General features: G+C 35.1%; 1 protein-coding gene across 4 annotated transcripts in view; it reads left to right on the top strand.

Annotated features, from left to right (window-relative positions):
* STXBP5 (syntaxin binding protein 5) overlaps positions 1-23416 on the top strand; it is a 207442-nt gene that overhangs the window by 85383 nt on the left and 98643 nt on the right. For all 4 annotated transcript variants that reach the window (XR_004442912.1, XM_033235135.1, XM_033235134.1 and 1 more), the window contains exons 8-9: positions 7812-7935; positions 20771-20849. Coding sequence is in view for 3 of the 4 variants with exons in the window: in XM_033235135.1 (XP_033091026.1) it covers positions 7812-7935; positions 20771-20849 (203 nt within the window). In the remaining variant the exon portion in view is untranslated. The remainder of the gene's footprint in view (positions 1-7811; positions 7936-20770; positions 20850-23416) is intronic.

Below are 23416 nucleotides of genomic sequence, written 5' to 3'. Positions count from 1 at the left end.
AACCAAGTTGGAAAACACTCTTCAGGATATCATCCAGGAGAACTTCCCCAACCTAGTAGGGCAGGCCAATATTCAAATTCAGGAAATACAGAGAACGCCACAAAGATACTCCTCCAGAAGAGCAACTCCAAGACACATACTTGCCAGATTCACCAAAGTTGAAATGAAGGAAAAAATCTTAAGGGCAGCCAGAGAGAAAGGTCGGGTTACCCACAAAGGGAAGCCCATCAGACTAACAGCAGATCTCTCGGCAGAAACTCTACAAGCCAGAAGAGAGTGGGGGCCAATATTCAACATTCTTAAAGAAAAGAATTTTCAACCCAGAATTTCATATCCAGCCAAACTAAGTTTCATCAGTGAAGGAGAAATAAAATCCTTTACAGATAAGCAAATGCTTAGAGATTTTGTCACCACCAGGCCTGCCTTACAAGAGACCCTGAAGGAAGCACTAAACATGGAAAGGAACAACTGGTACCAGCCATTGCAAAAACATGCCAAAATGTAAAGACCATCGAGGCTAGGAAGAAACTGCATCAACTAACGAGCAAGATAACCAGTTAATATCATAATGGCAGGATCAAGTTCACGCCTAACAATATTAACCTTAAATGTTAATGGACTAAATGCTCCAATTAAAAGACACAGACTGGCAAACTGGATCAAGGGTCAAGACCCATCAGTCTGCTGTATTCAAGAGACCCATCTCACATGCAAAGACATACATAGGCTCAAAATAAAGGGATGGAGGAAGATCTACCAAGCAAATGGAGAACAAAAAAAAGCAGGGGTTGCAATCCTAGTCTCTGATAAAACAGACTTTAAACCATCAAAGATCAAAAGAGACAAAGAAGGCCATTACATAATGGTAAAGGGATCAATTCAACAGGAAGAGCTAACTATCCTAAATATATATGCACCCAAAACAGGAGCACCCAGATTCATAAAGCAAGTCCTTAGAGACTTACAAAGAGACTTAGACTCCCATACAATAATAATGGGAGACTTCAACACTCCACTGTCAACATTAGACAGATCAACGAGACAAAGTTAACAAGGATATTCAGGAATTGAACTCATCTCTGCACCAAGCGGACCTAATAGACATCTATAGAACTCTCCACCCCAAATCAACAGAATATACATTTTTCTCAGCACCACATCGCACTTATTCCAAAATTGACCACATAATTGGAAGTAAAGCACTCCTCAGCAAATGTAAAAGAACAGAAATTATAACAAACTGTCTCTCAGACCACAGTGCAATCAAACTAGAACTCAGGACTAAGAAACTCAATCAAAACCGCTCAACTACATGGAAACTGAACAACGTGCTCCTGAATGACTACTGGGTACATAACGAAATGAAGGCAGAAATAAAGATGTTCTTTGAAACCAATGAGAACAAAGATACAACATACCAGAATCTCTGGGACACATTTAAAGCAGTGTGTAGAGGGAAATTTATAGCACTAAATGCCCACAAGAGAAAGCAGGAGAGATCTAAAATGGACACTCTAACATCACAATTAAAAGAACTAGAGAGACAAGAGCAAACACATTCAAAAGCTAGCAGAAGGCAAGAAATAACTAAGATCAGAGCAGAACTGAAGGAGATAGAGACACAAAAAACCCTCCAAAAAAATCAATGAATCCAGGAGTTGGTTTTTTGAAAAGATCAACAAAATTGACAGACCACTAGCAAGACTAATAAAGAAGAAAAGAGAGAAGAATCAAATAGACACAATAAAAAATGATAAAGGGGATATCACCACCGACCCCACAGAAATACAAACTACCATCAGAGAATGCTATAAACACCTCTAGGCAAATCAACTAGAAAATCTAGAAGAAATGGATAATTTCCTGGACACTTACACTCTTCCAAGACTAAACCAGGAAGAAGTTGAATCCCTGAATAGACCAATAGCAGGCTCTGAAATTGAGGCAATAATTAATAGCCTACCAACCAAAAAAAGTCCAGGACCAGATGGATTCACAGCTGAATTCTACCAGAGGTACAAGGAGGAGCTGGTACCATTCCTTCTGAAACTATTCCAATCAATAGAAAAAGAGGGAATCCTCCCTAACTCATTTTATGAGGCCAACATCATCCTGATACCAAAGCCTGGCAGAGACACAACAAAAAAAGAGAATTTTAGACCAATATCCCTGATGAACATCAATGGAAAAATCCTCAATAGATTACTGGCAAACCGGATTCAGCAGCACATCAAAAAGCTTATCCATCATGATCAAGTGGGCTTCATCCCTGGGATGCAAGGCTGGTTCAACATTTGCAAATCAATAAACGTAATCCAGCATATAAACAGAACCAAAGACAAGAACCACATGATTATCTCAATAGATGCAGAAAAGGCTTTTGACAAAATTCAACAGCCCTTCATGCTAAAAACGCTCAATAAATTCGGTATTGATGGAACGTACCTCAAAATAATAGCTGTTTATGACAAACCCACAGCTAATATCATACTGAATGGGCAAAAACTGGAAAAATTCCCTTTGAAAACTGGCACAAGACAGGGATGCCCTCTCTCACCACTCCTATTCAACATAGTGTTGGAAGTTCTGGCTAGGGCAATCAGGCAAGAGAAAGAAATCAAGAGTATTCAGTTAGAAAAAGAAGAAGTCAAATTATCCCTGTTTGCAGATGACATGATTGTATATCTAGAAAACCCCATTGTCTCAGCCCAAAATCTCCTTAAGCTGATAAGCAACTTCAGCAAAGTCTCAGGATACAAAATTAATGTGCAAAAATCACAAGCATTCTTATACACCAGTAACAGACAAACAGAGAGCCAAATCATGAATGAACTTCCATTCACAATTGCTTCAAAGAGAATCAAATACCTAGGAATCCAACTTACAAGGGATGTAAAGGACCTCTTCAAGGAGAACTACAAACCACTGCTCAGTGAAATCAAAGAAGACACAAACAAATGGAACAACATACCATGCTCATGCATAGGAAGAATCAATATCATGAAAATGGCCATACTGCCCAAGGTAATTTATAGATTCAATGCCATCCCCATCAAGCTACCAATGACTTTCTTCACACAATTGGAAAAAACTGCTTTAAAGTTCATATGGAACCAAAAGAGCCCGCATTGCCAAGACAATCCTAAGTCAAAAGAACAAAGCTGGAGGCATCATGCTACCTGACTTCAAACTATTCTACAAGGCTACAGTAACCAAAACAGCATGGTACTGGTACCAAAACAGAGATATAGACCAATGGAACAGAACAGAGTCCTCAGAAATAATACCACACATCTACAGCCATCTGATCTTTGACAAACCTGAGAGAAACAAGAAATGGGAAAGGGATTCCCTATTTAATACATGGTGCTGGGAAAATTGGCTAGCCAGAAGTAGAAAGCTGAAACTGGATCCTTTCCTTACTCCTTATACGAAAATTAATTCAAGATGGATTAGAGACTTAAATGTTAGACCTAATACCATAAAAACCCTAGAAGAAAACCTAGGTAGTACCATTCAGGACATAGGCATGGGCAAGGACTTTATGTCTAAAACACCAAAAGCAACGGCAGCAAATGCCAAAATTGACAAATGGGATTTAATTAAACTAAAGAGCTTCTGCACAGCAAAAGAAACTACCATCAGAGTGAACAGGCAACCTACAGAATGAGAGAAAATTTTTGCAATCTACTCATCTGACAAAGGGCTAATATCCAGAATCTACAAAGAACTCAAACAAATTTACAAGAAAAAAACAACCCCATCAAAAAGTGGGCAAAGGATATGAACAGACATTTCTCAAAAGAAGACATCCATACAGCCAACAGACACATGAAAAAATGCTCATCATCACTCACCATCAGAGAAATGCAAATCAAAACCACAATGAGATACCATCTCACACCAGTTAGAATGGCAGTCATTAAAAAGTCAGGAAACAACAGGTGCTGGAGAGGATGTGGAGAAATAGGAACACTTTTACACTGTTGGTGGGATTGTAAACTAGTTCAACCATTATGGAAAACAGTATGGCAATTCCTCAAGGATCTAGAACTAGATGTACCATATGACCCAGCCATCCCACTACTGGTTATATCCCCAAAGGATTATAAATCATGCTGCTATAAAGACACATGCACACATATGTTTATTGGGGCACTATTCACAATAGCAAAGACTTGGAATCAACCCAAATGTCCGTCTGTGACAGACTGGATTAAGAAAATGTGGCACATATACACCATGGAATACTATGCAGCCATCAAAAAGGATGAGTTTGTGTCCTTTGTAGGGACATGGATGCAGCTGGAAACCATCATTCTTAGCAAACCATCACAAGAACAGAAAACCAAACACCACATGTTCTCTACTCATAGGTGGGAACTGAACAATGAGATCACTTGGACTCGGGAAGGGGAACATCACACACCGGGGCCTATCATGGGGAGGGGGAGGGGGGAGGGATTGCATTGGGAGTTATACTTGATATAAATGACGAGTTGATGGGTGCTGACGAGTTGATGGGTGCAGCACACCAACATGGCTCAAGTATACATATGTAACAAACCTGCACATTATGCACATGTACCCTAGAACTTAAAGTATAATAATAAATATATATATATATACACACAGACGTTTACTGTGACATGATTCTAATAATACTGATTAGTTTGCAAAACCGGTAAGTAGAGAATTTTTTCAATTTCCATACAATTTTGAGTTAGTGAATGTAAAATTTGATAGCTAAGCAGTTAGCCTGTTTTGTCTTCCTAGACAAGATGCTGTCTTGTCTGATAAGAATAGCAGAAGCATCATAGGTACTACTTTTGCCAAAGCCTAATAATTAATATTACTCCTTTTGAAAAATGTGTCACGGTAGGCAATGCTTTTGTTTTTTCTGTAATTTTATCAAAAATGAAAATACTAATGTCAAACTCTTAATTACCTTCATGAACCTTTTTATACTTATGATTTTTTTCAGATACTACATCTTTTAAAGAGCTTTTAGAATTGAATGTACTGTTGCTTTGTGGTTTATGCGAACATATCATCTGCGTTCATTCTGTCTTCAGTCTTTTTTCTCTATCCTGGATTCATCTTGTCCTCCATGACTTTTGTATGTCTTTTATTTATTGTGTTCTATTTTCCATTCATCTGTCCTTTATTCCTCTTTCTAAGATAATACTATTATTCATATGTATGTATAATTTTCAGGTTTTTAAAACAAGTAAATATTCTTTTTTTTTTTTTTTTTTTTGAGATGGAGTCTCGCTCTGTCGCCCAGGCTGGAGTACAGTGGCAGGATCTCAGCTCACTGCAAGCTCCACCTCCTGGGTTCATGCCATTCTCCTGCCTCAGCCTCCCGAGTAGCTGGGATTACAGGTGCCTGCCACCACACCTGGCTAATTTTTTGTATTTTTTAGTAGAGACGGGGTTTCACGGTGTTAGCCAGGATGGTCTCGATCTCCTGACCTCGTGATCCACCCGCCTTTGCCTCCCAAAGTGCTGGTATTACAGGCATGAGCCACCGTGCCCGGCCATAAACAAGTAAATATTCTTAATCACCTGGAAATTGTGTATCTTTTCCTTGGAAAACCAGATAAGGCAATTTACGCACAAAATTTATCAACTCCAATTTATGTTTCCTATGTTATATCTCATATCTTCTCCCATGAATTGTTCGGATTTGCTCCTAACTCAGCTTGCTTCTGATTTTGAGCATGTGTCAGATTTGCTGGTGAGATTAGATTTTCTCACTTTGTTTACGTAAATTTCTATGTCATTTTCTCAAGAAGACTAAAGAAAAAGTGTAAATTGCATATTTTATACATGTGTAATTTATATGTGAAATATAAATTGTATATGTATAGTTTACATATGGTAGATATTGTATACATATTTTTAAATACTTTTAATACTACATATGTTCTACATATATACTTAGAAAACACATCTTATATCAAGTTGGATTTGCATATAGAAAATTGTATAAATAACTAGTGCATGTTTGTTGCATGTCCATATTTCTTTATTTCTTTGCTTTTTTGTGGGGTGTTTTCTGATACTTGTTTCTGTTGTCCAAGATAACTGTGAACCACTAGTTCCAGTAATTCGATAGTATTTGCTTTTAGAATGCCTAATAATTTAATAACATTTTATAAATAGAAGGCACTTTTAAACAAAGATAGACATTGTTTTCTTTAGCAAAGTAGAAATATTTCTCTACATGTGATACGTATTTATATATATGATATACATTTATACATGCTACTATTAAGACGTTTCTATCTATAGGTTCCAGATAGCACTGTAGACTTCTTTTGTATTTTCCCTTATCAATTTTTTTTAAAACTTTAAATAGCTTTTTAGCACTGCTCATGTTTTTGCAGAAATAATTTTACTTGTAAAGACTACTAAGGGATTGCTTATTTTAAAAATGAGTTTTCAAAATGTCATATGTGTATTTCAGTTTATTATTATTTTAAGATTTTATTTAGAATTTTGTAAGAGATGCAGATGGTCCCTGACTTACAGTATTTCGACTTATGATTTTTTTGACTTTACAATTGGTTTATCAAGACATAACCCCATCCTAAGTAAAGGAGCTCCTTAGGAATTAGAATGCGATTATGGTTTCTACTCAATGTGTATTGCTTGTGTACCATCTTAAAGCTGAAAACTTGCATATTGAGCCATTGTAAGTAAGGGATCATCTGTTGTGTTGGTACCATTAAATGCATTTTTGACATGATATTTTTGACTTATGATGAGTTTATCAGGGTATAACTTCATCATAAATTGAAGAACATCTGTACTTTGAATAAAAAACATTGTATTAAATATTGGCATTAGAAGTATAGCTGATTATTTGTATCTGTCTGATTTATACTAAGATATTTTATAATATTTAGTTTAAATTTATATAGAACCCAAATAAATAGATGACATGATAGAAAATGTTGACTTTATATGTGACAGAAGTTTTGAGTTTCAATTATATGATTTTTGCACTGTACTCTGCAATTCTTGCATTCCAGTAGGGTAGCTTTAAGTCAATTGACCGTTAAGAACTAAAATTTTATCAACTTGAGTTTAAAAGAAGTAATTCAAAGGATGCATGGGAGGGTGATTTAATTTTTTTTTTTTCTTTGCATACCAAGATTTAAATAATATTACAGCAAAAAAATGAGGGGTATCATACTTTGGTGATATAAAAGTATTTTCCAGATAGTTTTTAAGTGACCCAGAAGTACAAAATAAATTTCTTATCAGAAGAGGGTCCCTGAGATTAAAAATTGCCTCTGTAATTACTGTGAAAGATGAGGAGCATGTCTTGTAGCTCAACCTGGAGCATTTTTTATTGATCTCTATTCCAGATCTACATTTTGGCTCTTAGGATTGTGGTCAATTAACATGTTTTATTCTAATCTTGTCAATGCAACGAGTTTTTCCATTGGGACGTTGGTTGTAATAATTTGGTAATTTATGTTTAGGTATTGTTTATGCTAAAAACAATGTAAGAAAACATTTTGTTTTACTGAACTTGTCTGTAGATGTCACTATTATGCCTTCTTTATGCTGGTTTAAGGAGTAAAGTAAGTACAGAGAATTAAAATAGTGTTAATATGAAGAAATAAAATCTCATTTGTATTACAAGAGGGCCAAATTATTATGGAAATGTTAAGTTCACATATTAACTTTAGAAAATAAAGAAAAGTTAAAAATGAAAATTAATTGATTATCAGATCATTTACAAGTAATTTGCTACTTAAATAGATTTTAAAATGGTATTTTTCATCCTTCTATAGGCTATCCACTCTGTTGCTTGGCATCATGAAGGAAAACAGTTTATTTGCAGTCATTCAGATGGCACCTTGACTATATGGAATGTGAGGTCCCCTGCTAAACCTGTACAGACAATCACTCCACATGGTAAGAATGCATCCGTCTTAAATACCACCTAATTGTAATGCACAGTAAACTGTTTTGTTTCAGTTTGTCTTTGGATTTGTTTGTTTGATTTTTAGGATAAGGAGGGGTTTCCTTTCATTTTTAGGGAATTAAAAAATTTACACTTATAGAAATAGTATCTAACAACCAGTTAATAAAATTTCAGGTTAAGCATATTTACAGTTGAAATTGCATATGTGAAATTTTAGAAAATGTTACATTATTTTCTGAATATCATGTCTCCAACAGTCCAAAAAACAAATAGTTTTGTGAATGAAAATGATGCAGGATTTACATTAAACTTTTCCATCTCAAAGCTATCAGTTGCAGGTTGTTAATATATAAATAACAGTGAACTTGAAATACTTGGAACCCTGTAGAAGGTAATTTTATATATTAAAATATGGTGTCAGGAGTCCTCATAATCACCACGGGTTTAATGATTCACTAGGAAGACTCACAGGACTCAGCCTAAAGTCATATTGTCATATTCATTGCTGTGATTTATTACAACAAAAAGGCATAAAGCAGAATCTGCAAAGGGAAAAGACAAATGAAGTCTGGAGGAAACCAGGGTCCAGCGTCTTTGAGTTATTTCCTTATGGAGTCACTCAGGATATGCTTAATCCCACTATTAAGGAATTGTTACCACATGTGTGAAATATTGTCTACCAGAGAAACTCACCTGAGCCTTGGAGTCCAGAGTTTTTATTGGAATCAGTTATGCAGGCATCCTCTGCTTTAGCAAGTACCAAAATTCTAAACTCCCAGAAGGAAGGCAGGGGTTCAGCATAAACTATATTCTTTGTACAAACCAATTAGGCAGAGTAAATCACCCTTCTCAGGGAATAATGAGCGTTTCTTGGACATCAGCTAAGGGCCAACCTTGTAAGCAGATCTTTGTAGGGATAGCAGTAGCAGACCTGCTGTGTTAACTATTTTCTGCATAAGTAGTACTTACAAAGCTTATAAGAAATTTTTATTAGAATATTTATTAAAAACAGATTATGAAGGCCACCTTTTTTGTTTTAGAATTTGTATTTCTTTATTAATCTGCATTCTTCACCCTCACCCCAAGAGAATCCTTCCTGGCAAGTTTAGGGAACTCATATTAAAGGAACTCTTCTATAAATTGATAGTATATTCAAGAGTGTCCTTGTAGCTATTACTAGTATTTCATCGTTTGCTTTAAAATTTGAATACCTACTTTTTAAAAAAGTTGATATATTTTGACTTACTACGATATAGAAGTGAAAGAAACAGTTAAATTAAAAACAAATTTTATCTATCTGTGGCATATGGGATTTTTAGGCTTATTTTCTGGGAAAAATAACGGTTCTTGAAACCACATATTGTGAAATACTTTACCACTGCTTGTGACAGCAATCATCTTCTGGGAAAGCACTTACTTTAAATTCCCTACACATCTATTTGTGAGTGCATCTAGAGGATATTTCTTGTGATAGTAGGTTCAAGTTTTTCTTAATATATTTTGTTCCTTCCTTCTGTTAGTATCTACGTTCCTCATCTCGACACTCCTAAAATTTGCTATAAATCTTAGAATCTCCCAACCTCACTGGAACCTACGAATCCAGATAAACAAAAAAGTACCAATAGGGTGTGGTTAGTTCAAAAATCTTTCATTTGAAACCCAGAAGAAAATGAAACTCATGTCAAAGATGATAGAAATATATAATGCTAGTTTTGCAGCTTGAAGTTTATCTGTTTTTATCTTGTTTTGTAAGAATAGTACAAGGAATCTTTTTTTCCTTTGATCTGTTTGCAAGTAAGTTGTCAATATGGTGCTGATTCACTCCCAAATATTCCATGGTCTTTTTTTTTTTTTTTTAATAACGACGTTTTTCTTTATAACCAATTTTTGCCTTTATTCAAAACAGTTTTATATGGATTCAATTCGGTTGTCATGTTTCTTCTCGAAACTGAAACCCTTCCTGAACATTTTGACCTTGATATCTGATAAATTACAAAGATTGTAGGTCAGTTCTTTTATAGAACATGCCTCAGTATGGTTTTGTCTCGTGTTTATTCATGATGAGATTTAGGTTGCACGCTTTTGACAGGAGTATCCCAAAAGGATTGAGGTGTTCTTTTTGCATCCTCTCAAGTGGAACTCGTTTTTGATTTGTCCCATATTGGTGGTATCTCACATCCTTTGGTTAAAGTTCTGTCTTCTGCTAGTTCTCTCCATTATTAAACAGGTTTTCTTTTTACCTTTGAAATTGAGAAATAAATTTTATGTGTATTTGTAATTGTTACATATTTTGATTTGAAGGAAGTTCCCCAAGACTCTATGAACATATTACACTTCATCAGACTTTTCCCCTCTAGTTTTAGCATCTGTTGATGTTTCTTAGCTGAATTAACTATTACTATGATGGTTGCTGAGTATTGATTGTCTATCTGGTCTTAATCTTTTTTTATATTGAAAGCTTAGTTTATTGAGAGCAGACTTTAGGAAGTGGTATAAATCAGTTTCTACAGTGATTATATTGTCTTAGCAGAAAAGCTAAAATTATTTTTAAATGAAAAAGACAATATGTGACTTAAATGTTTTCTCAAAATTAGAATCCAAATGAAATATAAATAAAGTGGATTTTTTTCTGTGGCTGGTGTTAAAAATTAGCATGGTATTTGTGTACAGTGTAGCAGTCTAGTAGTAGATAGCCAGAATTTTATATAAAGTAAGGCATATTTATTTTATTTTATATAAACTATATGTAGAAAATCTGAATTCCTTTCAAGTATAATAAGGTTTCCACCTTTCTTTTTGGCAGTAAAAACTACCAAGTGACAGGTAACCTACCAAAGCTAAATTCATGTTGACTACAACTGAATTCATGGCAAAGCTGAGTACTTTTTTTTGTTTGTTTGTTTTTTTGAGACAGAGTCTTGCTCTTGTTGCCCAGGCTGGAGTGCAATGGCGCGATGTTGACACACCGCAACCTCTGCTTCCCAGGTTCAAGCGATTCTCCTGCCCCAGCCTCCTGAGTAGCTGGGATTACAGGCGCCCGCCACCACACCCGGCTAATTTTTTGTGTTTTTAGTAGAGACGGGGTTTCACCATATTGGCCAGGCTGGTCCAAACTCCTGACCTCAGGTGATCCACCCACCTCAGCCTCCCAAGGTGCTGGGATTACAGGCATGAGCCACCATGCCTGGCCAACTGAGTACATTTTTATACATTACAGTACAAAACTACATTCGGCATACCATAACAAGGTATCATCTATTCCACAGAGATCACATTTGTGGTATATCATTTTCATTATATTAACTGTTGCAAAGGATTTAAATTTTGTTCTACTTTCTCATTATTATTTTCTGTTGTGGTTTCTTGCTCTTTTAATTTCTAACCAAACAGTTATGGTAAGTTAGTTGAAATATACTAACCTTTTACAATTGAATGCTTTTTCACTTTTTCTTATTTAAGTTCATCTAATGGTTGTTCAAGTATCTTAGTCTTAAAAAACATTTACAGTATTACCTTGATTGCCAAGAACTGATTGTAATTTAAGACTCCTACCAGTACTTTACTACGAGTTGTAGTGTTAGGGTGTTTAGTGTTAAAAATAGGTTAAGATATCCTTGAAGAGTCTGTTCAGAAGATATTATGTTACATTTATATAACATGGGATTTTGAAGCCAGAAGAGTTGTAGTTAAGCACTAATTCCATAGTTTCTGGCTCTGTGACCTTGAGGAAGTCATTTAATATTTTTGAGTCTTAATGTTCTCACCCATGAATACAAATAATAATGAAACTTTACCTAGTCTCATACAGTTGTCGTGAAGATTATATTTACTCATTCTACAAATATTTGTTGGTTCTACTATGTGATAGGCACTTTTCTTAGCTGTGGTTCAGATAATCAAACTGTAAGTGAAATTACCCAGAAATTATGATGTGCTATTCATATATGGCTCTAGGAAATGTCAGTATGGAAATGGTTATGTACTTGGTAGAATAGATTAGTGAACCCCCAAAATATATTCCACAAAGACCAGTTTTTCTTATATTGATGATTTATATGGTGGAGAATGTATGCCATAGTGAAAGAAGTTTTAGAAATTCTGAATTAAAGATGAGCATTTTTCTTCACTTTAACACTCAGCAGGTTATTTTTGACTACCAAAAACAAACAAAAAGTGATAGTTCCCTTTAGTCTCATTTTTATGCATCTCAAACATTTCCCTGGCAATCAGACAATCTGTAATCTAATTGCAAGTGCTATGTGTGAAATACCTTGTGGAGATCATTTCTTTTCTCTGAGACTTGAGCTTTATTATTTGTAAAATGTCAAGATTGAACAGGATTTTTAAGCTATAAAGTTTAGTGAATATATGAAAATTAAGCAGGATTTGGTTCCATATAATGACTCTGCAGTTATTTCCTTTCAGCGGGCCATAGATTCTGTATCTCTGTATGGTACAGACGTCTAGGAGTAAACTGTTTCTCTTTTGGCTTGTTTCTCTCCCATGGCAGATAGGGTTTCATTACTTAGGAGGTATCGGCATGGCTCACATTCTTACCTTGAAGCACTCATATTGGTTTTGTAATTTTCTGGGCCAGGGCCTCACAGGACCTCCCATCTGGCGCAGGGATGGGGGTGATGTGTTGCAGAGTAAGATTTTCTGTGATTGTCAGCTTTCCCAGAATCAGATGGTTTCCTAAGGAAATGGAGATTATAGACCAGGGTGCCTTTCCTGGGCCACATTGGAAGGAGAGGAATTGTCTAGGGCCACGCATAAAATACACTAACACTAATGATAGCTGATGAGCTAAAAAAAAAAAAAAAAAAACTCATAATGTTTTAAGTAAGTTTACTAATTTGTGTTGGGCCACATTCAAAGCTGTCCTGGGCTACATGTGGCCTGCAGGCTGTGGTTGGACAAGCTTGTGCTAGACAGTCAAAACCCGTAGATTTTTACTGTAGGAAATGGTGTTTTAAATTTAGTTTCTGAAGCTTATTCATCAGTGCAATCAATCTGTTTATCAAAAAGTAAACCAAGATTGGGGAACTTTTATTCTGTTGAAGGTCACTGAGGGAAAAATAAAATTCAAGTTCACCTAAGTGCATCAGCTTAATATGTTAAGGATGAGATATGCAAAGAATTCCATTAATCTGCTTTTAAGATTCATCTGAAACCTAAAACATTCAGTAAATAATAAAACTATACTACTCAGTTCCTTATATGATTCATCACAAACCTTTCCCCAGTTTATGTATTTGAAAAGACTTAACCAGACTCCACAGAGCATACTCAAATAAGACCGTGATTTAAAGGCAAAGGATATGATACAGCAGGAGAAAGAGAATGCAGGCAGGTGCTCTGAAACATCCCTCCCCTATGTGAGCTCCCAGTGAGCACTTACTTACACACGAGGATTGTACTGAGTACACCTCGAGTCACCAAGATCTGGCTTCTGAAGAGCTCCACAGAAACTCTCAGGAAGGCCCTTGTAATGATCAAGCCAGTCTTGCTAATAAATCAGCTAGGCCGGTTGCCAACCTTCAGCAAAAGTATACTCTGGTGGTTACCAGGGAAGTTTTGGGCCTTAAACAACACATCATAAGTCCTACTGTCCTTTTCTTTGCCAAAAGTAAAAAAACATATTCAGGGGTCCAAGTCCAGCCGTAAATCAACTCTGTACACTCATTTAGGAGGGAAAAACCCTCCTCCCCTTTTCAAATTAGTATTATTAGCAATGTGATTCTTCAGTTTGTCTTTTTATTTTCTAGAACATCACTGTCCAGTAGAAAGATAATGTGAGCTGTGTGTGTAATTCTAAATTTACTAGTAACCGTATTAAAAACAGTAATAAGAAACAGGTAAAACTGATGTTCTTTAACCCCAAATATGCAAAATATTAGTTCATCATGTAATCAATACAAATTGAGATATTTTATTTTTTTTGTACTAAATATTTGAAATCTAGTGTGTATTTAGCACGTCTTAACTTGGACTAGCTACATTTTAAGTGCCCCGCTGTCCATGCATTTTAAGTGCACAGTAGACTTACGGCTACCCTATTGGATAGCCACGCTAGACTGAGAACTTCATATAACAAGTGTAACACTGAAAATACGTTCCTCATCCTAACTGGCAAAATTAAAACTTTAGAAAGCAACTGTTTTTGTCAGTAATCTTTATTCATTTTTAATAAATCTTTATTCATTGAATAAACATTTATTGAGCACCTCCTATGTACCAGAGACTAATTACTGAAAATATACTGGGCTGAAGAGCTCATTGTCAAGTGAATGAAAATGATCTATAAACTGATAAATATAATATATTGTGATTAATGCCGATAAAGGCATGTATAACATGATGTGGAAACAAATAAGTGGTGACTGGTTTTGGGTAAAAGGTGTTGGACTATTTCACCAATTCAGGGTATATAAACTTGGTCTTAAAGGATGATAGTAGTGGTATAAGACGGCAAAGAGCAGGGCAAAGTTATCTTAGAAGGCACAAAGGCACAAAGACATAAACAAAAGTGGGGTGTTCTTGGAAAACTACTAATAGTTTAATATGACCAGAGTTTAAAACACCTTTGGGCAAGTAGCAGAAAATGAAAACAGAACCATGTAGAGAGGCAAGATTATATATCAAAGTATGATAAAAAGTTTGAACTTCATAATGGAGACCTAGTAATTGAGTTTATAGTGAGAAGCATCAAGTTTACATCTTAAAAATGTCACTTTAATGGTGGTACATCTGGTGGGCTGGAGGCAGAAGAGGGTGGCTAATTAGGAAGCTATTGCATTAATAAACAAATAATGGAGATTTCATTAGAGGAAATGGGAAGAAATGGACATGTAGGAATGAAATTCTGGAATTAGAATCAATAGGACTTAAACCAATTATTTGTGGCTTGGTGGTTTGAGGGGTGGGGAAATAGGGCATAGTAAGAAGGAGAAATCAGATGTGGCATGGGAGTTTATGTGAGTTATTAAGTCAGGTTTTATAATTAATCAGACTTTTTAACTGACTAGTCATGGTAGTTCATAGGTAGTTAAAAGAACAAGCACATATTTTTGTTCTTCCAGTGGCATAGCATTTAAGAAGTAAAATGACACCTAGTGGTGAAATCCTTTAAATGTCTTTTCATTTGTATGTGCTTAAAATCATGGGTAGTGCCTTATTATTTGATTTGATTTAGAAAATGCCTAGCCTAGAATTATAGATGAATAAATAAACCTATCTAGACCATAAGCAGTAATCAGAGACATTATTTAAAATATCTTCTATGCATATCAAAGATTTGTTTTTTTCCAAGCAAAATTAATACAGGATGATCACTCTAAACACTGCAACATTTTTCATTTACAAAGAAAATGAAACGACTCTATTAGCATCCTCTCAGAGGGACCGAAATAAAAGTTAAATTATAAAGGAATAATAATCAGACTGACTTAGACTTGTAAGTCTGAATGTTAGAACACAATAGAGCAGTATCAAAGGACTATTGAACAGGAAGAAAGTTAAGAGTTTTGTACCTAGCCAGTTTTTTTGCAAGATATAGAAGCTCAGACTTGGAAGGATTTAGCAAATACCATCTAATGTCCTTTAGAATTTGTTCCAACCTCCGAAAGATTGATGTTGAATATTGAAATAAGTTAAAGGAGTTTATTTATGAATAATTGTTTCACTTCATAAAACAAAATCATGTTTGAACCTACATGTAAAATTTGTGTCTATAATCCTAAATTCTGTCAGCCTGACTCTCCCGCTAGAACTCTGCATGGTAGAAAGAGGATATAAGCCAGCTGACCTTCTTCAGAGCAAACATTTCAATTTTTTACTGAAAGGTCATATACATCTCTATATAGATTGGAATAGAGGCTGAAGTTCTTAATTTATTCCTTGTATGACACAAGGGACTACTTTTCAGGCTTAAGCCTCCTTTTTTCAATACCTTGTATTTTCCTTGCAATTCTCTCTCCCACCTCAGCAGTCCTTTCCTTTCTCCTGGCAGTTCTTTCCAGTTCCTTGGTTACTTCTGTCACTTCTTGGTTCTTATAAATTGGGCTGCTAGAGATTCAAGATTCCATGTACAATCATTTCTTCATAAGGAGGGGAAAACAATGATTCTCTAGGATCTTAAGTTAAGACAGGATTAAATGTTCCATTACCAGTCAGTATACAGGTATATATTTATAAAAATTTAATATGGGTGATATTTCATACTAGTGAGGGGAGAATGATGGTTCAATAAATTGGCCTGGCAAGTAAATATTTATGTCAAAACCCATCTGATTATACACTTTAAATATGTGTACTTTTGTTTAGCAGTTATAGCTCATTAGAGCTATAAAACTAGCCTAGCACTCAGATGATTGATAGCTTATTCATTATTAAGAGGAAAGTGTCTTCCCTGTATCAAAATACACATCAGAAAATAATTAATATAATAAATGAATCTATTCAAAACTATAAGAAAAAGCAGATTTATGTAATTTTGGTGTGGGGAAGAACTTTCCAAGCATAAAACCAAAGAGGGGAGTGACCAAAAACACTGATAGTTTTTTTTCATACACATATCTCATTACACATATACAATCCTATCCTGAACCTCAGCCTTTTCCCATGTTAGCAGCCCATTCTCCTTTCTTATCCCACGAGGTAAGCTGTATCAAAAATCTTACAGATGTTCTTCTAAAATATAGATATTTCTGAAATTTTGTACATTAACACATATACACACAAATAAACATGAGATTATTTTTCTGATCATTGTTTTCCAAAAAGTAGGATTATGTTAGTCTTTTCGCATCTTTAAAATTTTTTAAATTTTTACGAGTACATAATAGGTATATATATTTGTGAGGTACATGAGATATTTTGATACAGGCATACAATGCACATCATAGAGAATGGGGTATTAATCCCCTCAAACATTTATCCTTTGAGTTATAGTAGGGTGACTATAGTTCAATAACTTAATTATACATTTTAAAATAACTTCTAAAGAGCAGAACTGGATTGTTTGTAACCCTTTTTTGCATCTTAATCACTGTACTTTAGGAAGATTCCTCCAAATGTTCTGGCATTTCATTTATGTTAATGTCTGTGTAAGAGCCAGTTGTTTCTATCACAACTTATTCAGCTATTTCAAATTAATGGGCATTCCCTTTGTTTTTATTTCTTAAACATTGCAAACTATGCTGCAGCTACCATCTTTGTACATATGCCATAGGAATTGATCCTTTTGTTTATATGGAATAAATGCTTCGGAGTACAATTTCTACTCCTAAATATTGACGTTTTATTATTTCTAATAAATGTTCTCAAACCATTTTTCCAAAAAACTATATCCTTCAGATTTCTACCAGCCATGTGTGAGTATCCGTTTCCCAATGTACTTGCCAGTAATAGGTGTTATGACTCATTTTACTTTTTTTTTTTTTTTAACTTCCTGTTTGCTCAGGATCTCAAAGTCGGCCAGAAATGAGTGACTGGGGCCTTCTCCGTTCCTCACTCTTTCCTGGGCAGGCAGCATTTTAGACCCCTAGGAGTGTGTCTAGTTTTCTGAGCTTTTCTTTTAAATTTCTGCCTGAGTTCCATTTGCCTCAACTGAAACTACAGCCTTAGATAGCTGTAATACTTCCAACAGATTACTGTCATTCTGGAATGCCCTGGAGGTAGGGACTTTTGTCTCCCATATTTGAGGTGTCACAGCACTTTGGGAATAGTGTTTTCCAGAGAGCTGCAAGTTCACACAAAATGTCGACTGTGCTGTAGCAAAAATGTTTTTAACAGAGCTCCAAGAAAACTTCAGGCTAATACTACTGCATTTTCATGGCTAGCCTACCACTGAGCTAGGTAGCCAGGGGATAGAAATAGACCTTCCTTAAAAATATCACAGTTCCCTGTCCCCGGACCCCTCATGTTACTGAAGTTCAGTAGTTTCTATTGGGTAGATGATTTTTCATCTTGTTAGCGGCTTGGTCATTCTCCAGAGTTCTGAAATGGTTAACTTTAGTTGTTTTACTAGTACTTTCATTTTTGTGGGAGAGCAAGTTCACTGAGGTCCTCCTGTTATTGGTGGCATATATCTGAGTTGCCAGTAGTGTATCCGTATGGCTCTGCAGTAACCTTAATTCTTGCCTCTTCAGAAGAAAGAATTCAACTGAGGGGCAAAACAGAAAAAGAGACCAAGGCAAGTTTCAGAGCAGGAGTGGAAGTTTATTAGAAAGGCTTTAGAACAGGGAAGAAGTACTTGAAAGAGACCCAGTTGGGCAACTTGGAGAACGAGTGCAGTGTTTAACTCTGACCCTAGGACTTCATAGGCATGCCCCTTTCCCACGATTCTTCCCTTAGGGTGGGCTGCCCGTATGTGTGGTGCCCTCCTTACCCTTGGGAGGTGAACACCTGCAGTGTGTTTAGGAATTTGTACACTTGTCTATCTGAGGCTTTTCTCCGTTTTCCAGTGGAGTGCCCCCCCCCCCGCCACGGAAGGTCATACTCCACCATGTTGTTACTTACCACCCGTGCCTGGGAAGTTGCCTCTCCCTGGCGCTTACATTCAGTTAACACTTCAGTGCAGCAGGTGTGGACCATCAGGAAATGGATTCTCCCTGGCACCAGCTGCCAATTTATCACTTTTAGTGAGGCAGTGTAATAATTGTCAAACCACTGTCGAACCATCACCCAACATTTCTAAAGCCCTCTCCTGCCCCGCTCATGCCTGTCTCCCTACCTGTAATATTCACTGTATCATCTTGGAAGTCAATCTTTTTGGTAGTTTCCTCAGCCGTTCATAGGCATTTAGTCTACCAGATGTACTTTAAGATCATTTTGTCCAAATTCAAGAAAAGCTGTTGAAACTCTAATTACATTAAATTTATAAATTAATTTTGGAAGAATAGATATTTTAGGATTTCATATTTTCTTAAATTGGAACTTATTGAGGCTAATAAACTTGATTATTTAGATGTGTACTTCTGTACAATTTTTTTTAATTTGTAAGAATTCACTAGGGAAAATATTTGCAACATACATGATTGACAGAATGTTAATAAGCCTGAAATATAAAATTTATTTTCTAATACAAGGAAGATGACATAGAAGCATTGATAAAGGACAGCAAGCTATTTTTTAAAAGAACTATACATGACCAGTTAGGGATCCAAACAAATCAGATTAAAATAAGTTACCTTTTTTACTTAACAATCGGCAAAAAGAAAAAAAATTGCTACGGGAAGGTATGGCAGAATACGTGTCTTACGCTGCTGATAGAACTGTAAATTGGCACAACCTCTCTGGAATAAAACTTTACCCAGATATACTATATGCCAAACAATGTTTGTCACCGGGATACCACAACAGAAAACAAATACACTAAAAAAGTTTGCTTTCCTGGCGGGGTGCAGTGACTCATGCCTGTAATCCCAGCACTTCAGGAGATGGAGGCAGGCAGATCCCTTGAGCCCAGAGTTTGAGACCCGCCTGGGTAACATGGTAAAACCCCATCTGTCATCTCTACAAAAAATTTAAAACAATGTATCCAGACATGGTGGTATGCACCTGTGGTCCACTTACTTGAGAGGCTTTAATGGGAGGCTCACTTAAGCCCAGGAGGTTGAGGCTGTGGGAAGCCATGATCATGCCACTGTACTCCAACCTGGGCTGCAGGAATGAGACCCTGTCTTGAAAAAAAGAAAAAAAAAATGTACTTGCCTAGAATTTACATACATGCCAGTTAGGCAAACAGTAAACAAAGAAGTTAAATATAAAGAATACTAGAATGTGACAAGTGCTATGGAGAAAAAATAAAGCTGTGAAAGAGGATAAGAGGTGTTGGGTTAGGGGTGAGTCCCAGGAATTCCTCAGACCATTCACAAGTTAGGTGATTTGTCAAAAGAAATATAATAATGTGGACAGAAATTCTGATGCACTCTAATATTTAGAGTATTTTTTGTATGCCAGTTTATAACCACTGGTTGTTACAACTGGCCCACTCACTTTTTAATCTCCACTTCTATTTCAATTAAACTCATTTGAGTAAAGGTACCAGGCTAAAATATATATATAAGAATGTTGTTATCTTTTCCTTCATTCTTGTTAGCCTTTGTTGAGCTCTAGCAGATACACTGTATTCCAACAATAGATTAAATGAACTCCACGACAGTGGTTAATCTCTGAAATATGGGAAATAAATGTTGTATTTTCTTTCTTTTTTTTTTTTTTAGTTTTCTATAGTTTCTGCAGTGAATATGTAGACATAGATAACTGAAATCAACATTTTAAAAAATAATTAGAATTCTTTGACAAAATGAGTCTCTAACATTTTATAGAGGTTGGTGTATTTTAGCAGTCTTTTGGATATTACAGTGGATGTATTTACTTAAGGAGAATAAATATAAATGATTTTATTAGCATAGGGCTTAATATTGCAGCCTGTCATACTGGGGTGAAAATGTGATGTAGATTTGTTTTTCTCAAATCTTGCTATTTTAAAATGAATTCATTTAGCAAGTTGAAATTTTATTTTGCTTATCTGCAATTAAGAACATTGGAAAAACTATCAATTTCTTCTGCTAGAATTTTGTCACATAAATGTTCTTACTAAGTTATTAATTATATTTGCTTTTTAGCATCGAATTTCAAAGAGTAACTGCTTGATCATTTAAAAAATATCTTATCGTGTATTAAATGCCTCTTTCAAAATCACTTTAAAGTGTTTCATGGTGGATTTCTTTATATTTCACTTTCATTTTATAAACTATCAATATAAGAATGTAGAGTAAATTAGAATTTTAGAATTTAATGCAGGAAAATATATTTTAGGAAAACAGTTAAAGGATGGGAAGAAGCCAGAACCATGCAAACCTATCCTCAAGGTGGAATTCAAAACGACTAGATCTGGGTAAGATTTTACTTCATTGCCAATGTTCATTGTATATAATTCCTCAAATAGCATGGAAGGCTATTTTATTATTAATTTTGAAGGCCTATTTTAGCATGGTCTCCACCATTCTTAAATTTTATGCTTTTTTTAATTTAACAAAAGAAGTAAAGTTGGTAAATTTAGGATAAAATACTTCTTATGCTCTTGTCTTTAGTAGTTTTACACATTATCTTGGAAAGTTTGAATTATTTTTCCTGTTAAACTTCATACCTTCTCTAGATCAGTCTTCAGTAGCAATAGTGTTTATTCACTAGTGGTCATTGTGGAATAATCATTGAAGAAAAAAAGATTTAAAATTGAACTATTTTTACTGTTTATGATATGAAAGTTATATGTATTCTTCAGAAATGAAATCTCATATAAGAGTAGCTGCCAATTATGAAAATAATTACTGTTTAATATTGAGAGTTTGTTGGTTGTATTTGAAGATATTGTCACTATATGAATTAGGTATGGAAATTAGATTGCTTAAACATTTATATATTTTACATATATTTTTGTATGTGTCAAATGTTAGATTAAAAAATATAATAAAGAAAAAAACGTAAAATGTCTGTGAAAATTCCACATCTCTTTAACTTCCAAAAGAAAGCCTTTTATTTGTGTTCTAGCTCCCCAGGAAAAGTATGTGGTTTTATTTACTATGGCTTTTATTTGCTACAGCTGTGTTGGACAGTGAATATATATATATATATAGTATAATGCAGAGGTTCTCAAATTGTGGTCCCTTGGCCAACAGCATTAGCTGAGAACCTGTTGGAAATGCAAATTCTCAGATTCCACCGTAGACCTACTGAATCAGAAACTCTGGGGTCGAGACCCAGCAATCTGTGTTTTAACTAGACCTACAGGAAATTCTGATGCACTCTAACATTTAGAAACACTGGTTTATTTTTTGTATGCCAGTTTATAACCACCAGTTATTACAACTGGCCCACTCACTTTTTAATCTCCCCTTCTATTTCAATTAAACTCATTTGAGTAAAGGTACCAGGCTAAAATATATATATAAGAATGTTGTTATCTTTTCCTTCATTCTTGTTAGCCTTTGTTGAGATCTAACAGATATACTATATTCCAACAATAGATTAGATGAACTCCAAGAGGTGTAGCATCTGTTTGACTGTTGCATCCTTCATTGTGTGACCTGTAGCAGTTATCTTACTTCTTTGTGGTTCATTTTCCTCACTTATGACATAGATGGATAAAAGATCAGACATTAGTTGTGATTAATTGAGATGATAATGTATATAAAACATTTCAAGCAGTTCCTGGTATGTAATAAACTCTATAAATGATTGAGAAACCATTTTTTTAGGAAATCCCCTGCCACCAATTGATTTTTATTTGTCATTTATCCTATGGCAAAGGAATTAAAATAAGAAAAGCATGGTAACAAAGAAAGAAAAACAGGAAGAAAACCAGAAAAAAAAAATCTATGATTATAATACCAAATGAAATGAATTGGCTAAATATTTAAATTAATAGTGACTAAGTTCTATTCTTATCTAGCTATTTTAACAAATATTGACTGGCAACAAAGGCGACAGTTCAGGGAAGATTTTTTCCTCTGTGTTTCACCTGTTCCAGTATTTACTCCCAAAAAATGTTAATATTTATGAGTTCAGGTTTCTTCAAGATGGCAGTAATACTTTTTCTTTCATAGAATTAGAAATGAAAATTTAAAAGTGTTCTGCTCTTTTGAAAGCATTTGTAAATACAGTCATCCACTGCCTAACAGTGTCATGATCAATGGTAGACAATATATACAATGACGGTCCCAATAAATTATGATACTGTATTTTACTGTACCTTTTCTGTGTTTATATACACAAATATCATTGTGTTACAGTTGCCTACAATACTGAGTACAGTAATATGCTATATAGGTTTGTAACCTAGGAGTAATAGGCTATACAATATAGCCTAGATATGTAGTATATCATCGAGATTTGTGTAAGTTACACTCTATGATGTTCATACAATGACAAAATTGTCCAATGATGTATTCCTCAGAAGGTATCCTTTGTCGTTGAATGATATTGTTGTACTGTTAAAGTGGATCAGTAGGATCACCATTTTGTTACAGTGTTCTCTACTTTCCCAATTTCTTTTGTCACCTAAGATGATAAATTCAGTAAATTAAACATATTTTTCTTTTCTCTCAGTCCCTGGCCTCTTTCCTTGAAATAGCTTTCTGTGTTACAATATGCAACCGAAAGAACTGTACTACCCATTCCCACCTAGAGCAGAATCAGCCTCTATTCGTTAAGCTGGGCAGCGCTCATCTTTTTCCTGTTCCTATCAGGTATCATAAGCAGATGCCAACAGAATGTATTGTACAGTTCCTGTTGGCAAGTTACCAAATTGTATAAAAAGCCATCCTTTTATTCTCAGGGTCTTCTACGTTTTCTTCTCTTTACCAAGAAATAATTTGAGGTGGATTCCCTATCATCCTTTGTGGCTCAGCAAAACTATGCAACCTTAAAGATACTCTAGCCTCATTGGCCAGATTATGTCCTCCA

This window comes from Trachypithecus francoisi, unplaced genomic scaffold (genome assembly GCF_009764315.1).
Source record: "Trachypithecus francoisi isolate TF-2019V2 unplaced genomic scaffold, Tfra_2.0 Lachesis_group15, whole genome shotgun sequence".
Classification (NCBI taxonomy): Eukaryota; Metazoa; Chordata; class Mammalia; order Primates; family Cercopithecidae; genus Trachypithecus; species Trachypithecus francoisi.
The sequence above is the reverse complement of the archived record's forward strand: the minus strand, read 5'-3'. Positions and strand labels throughout refer to the sequence as shown.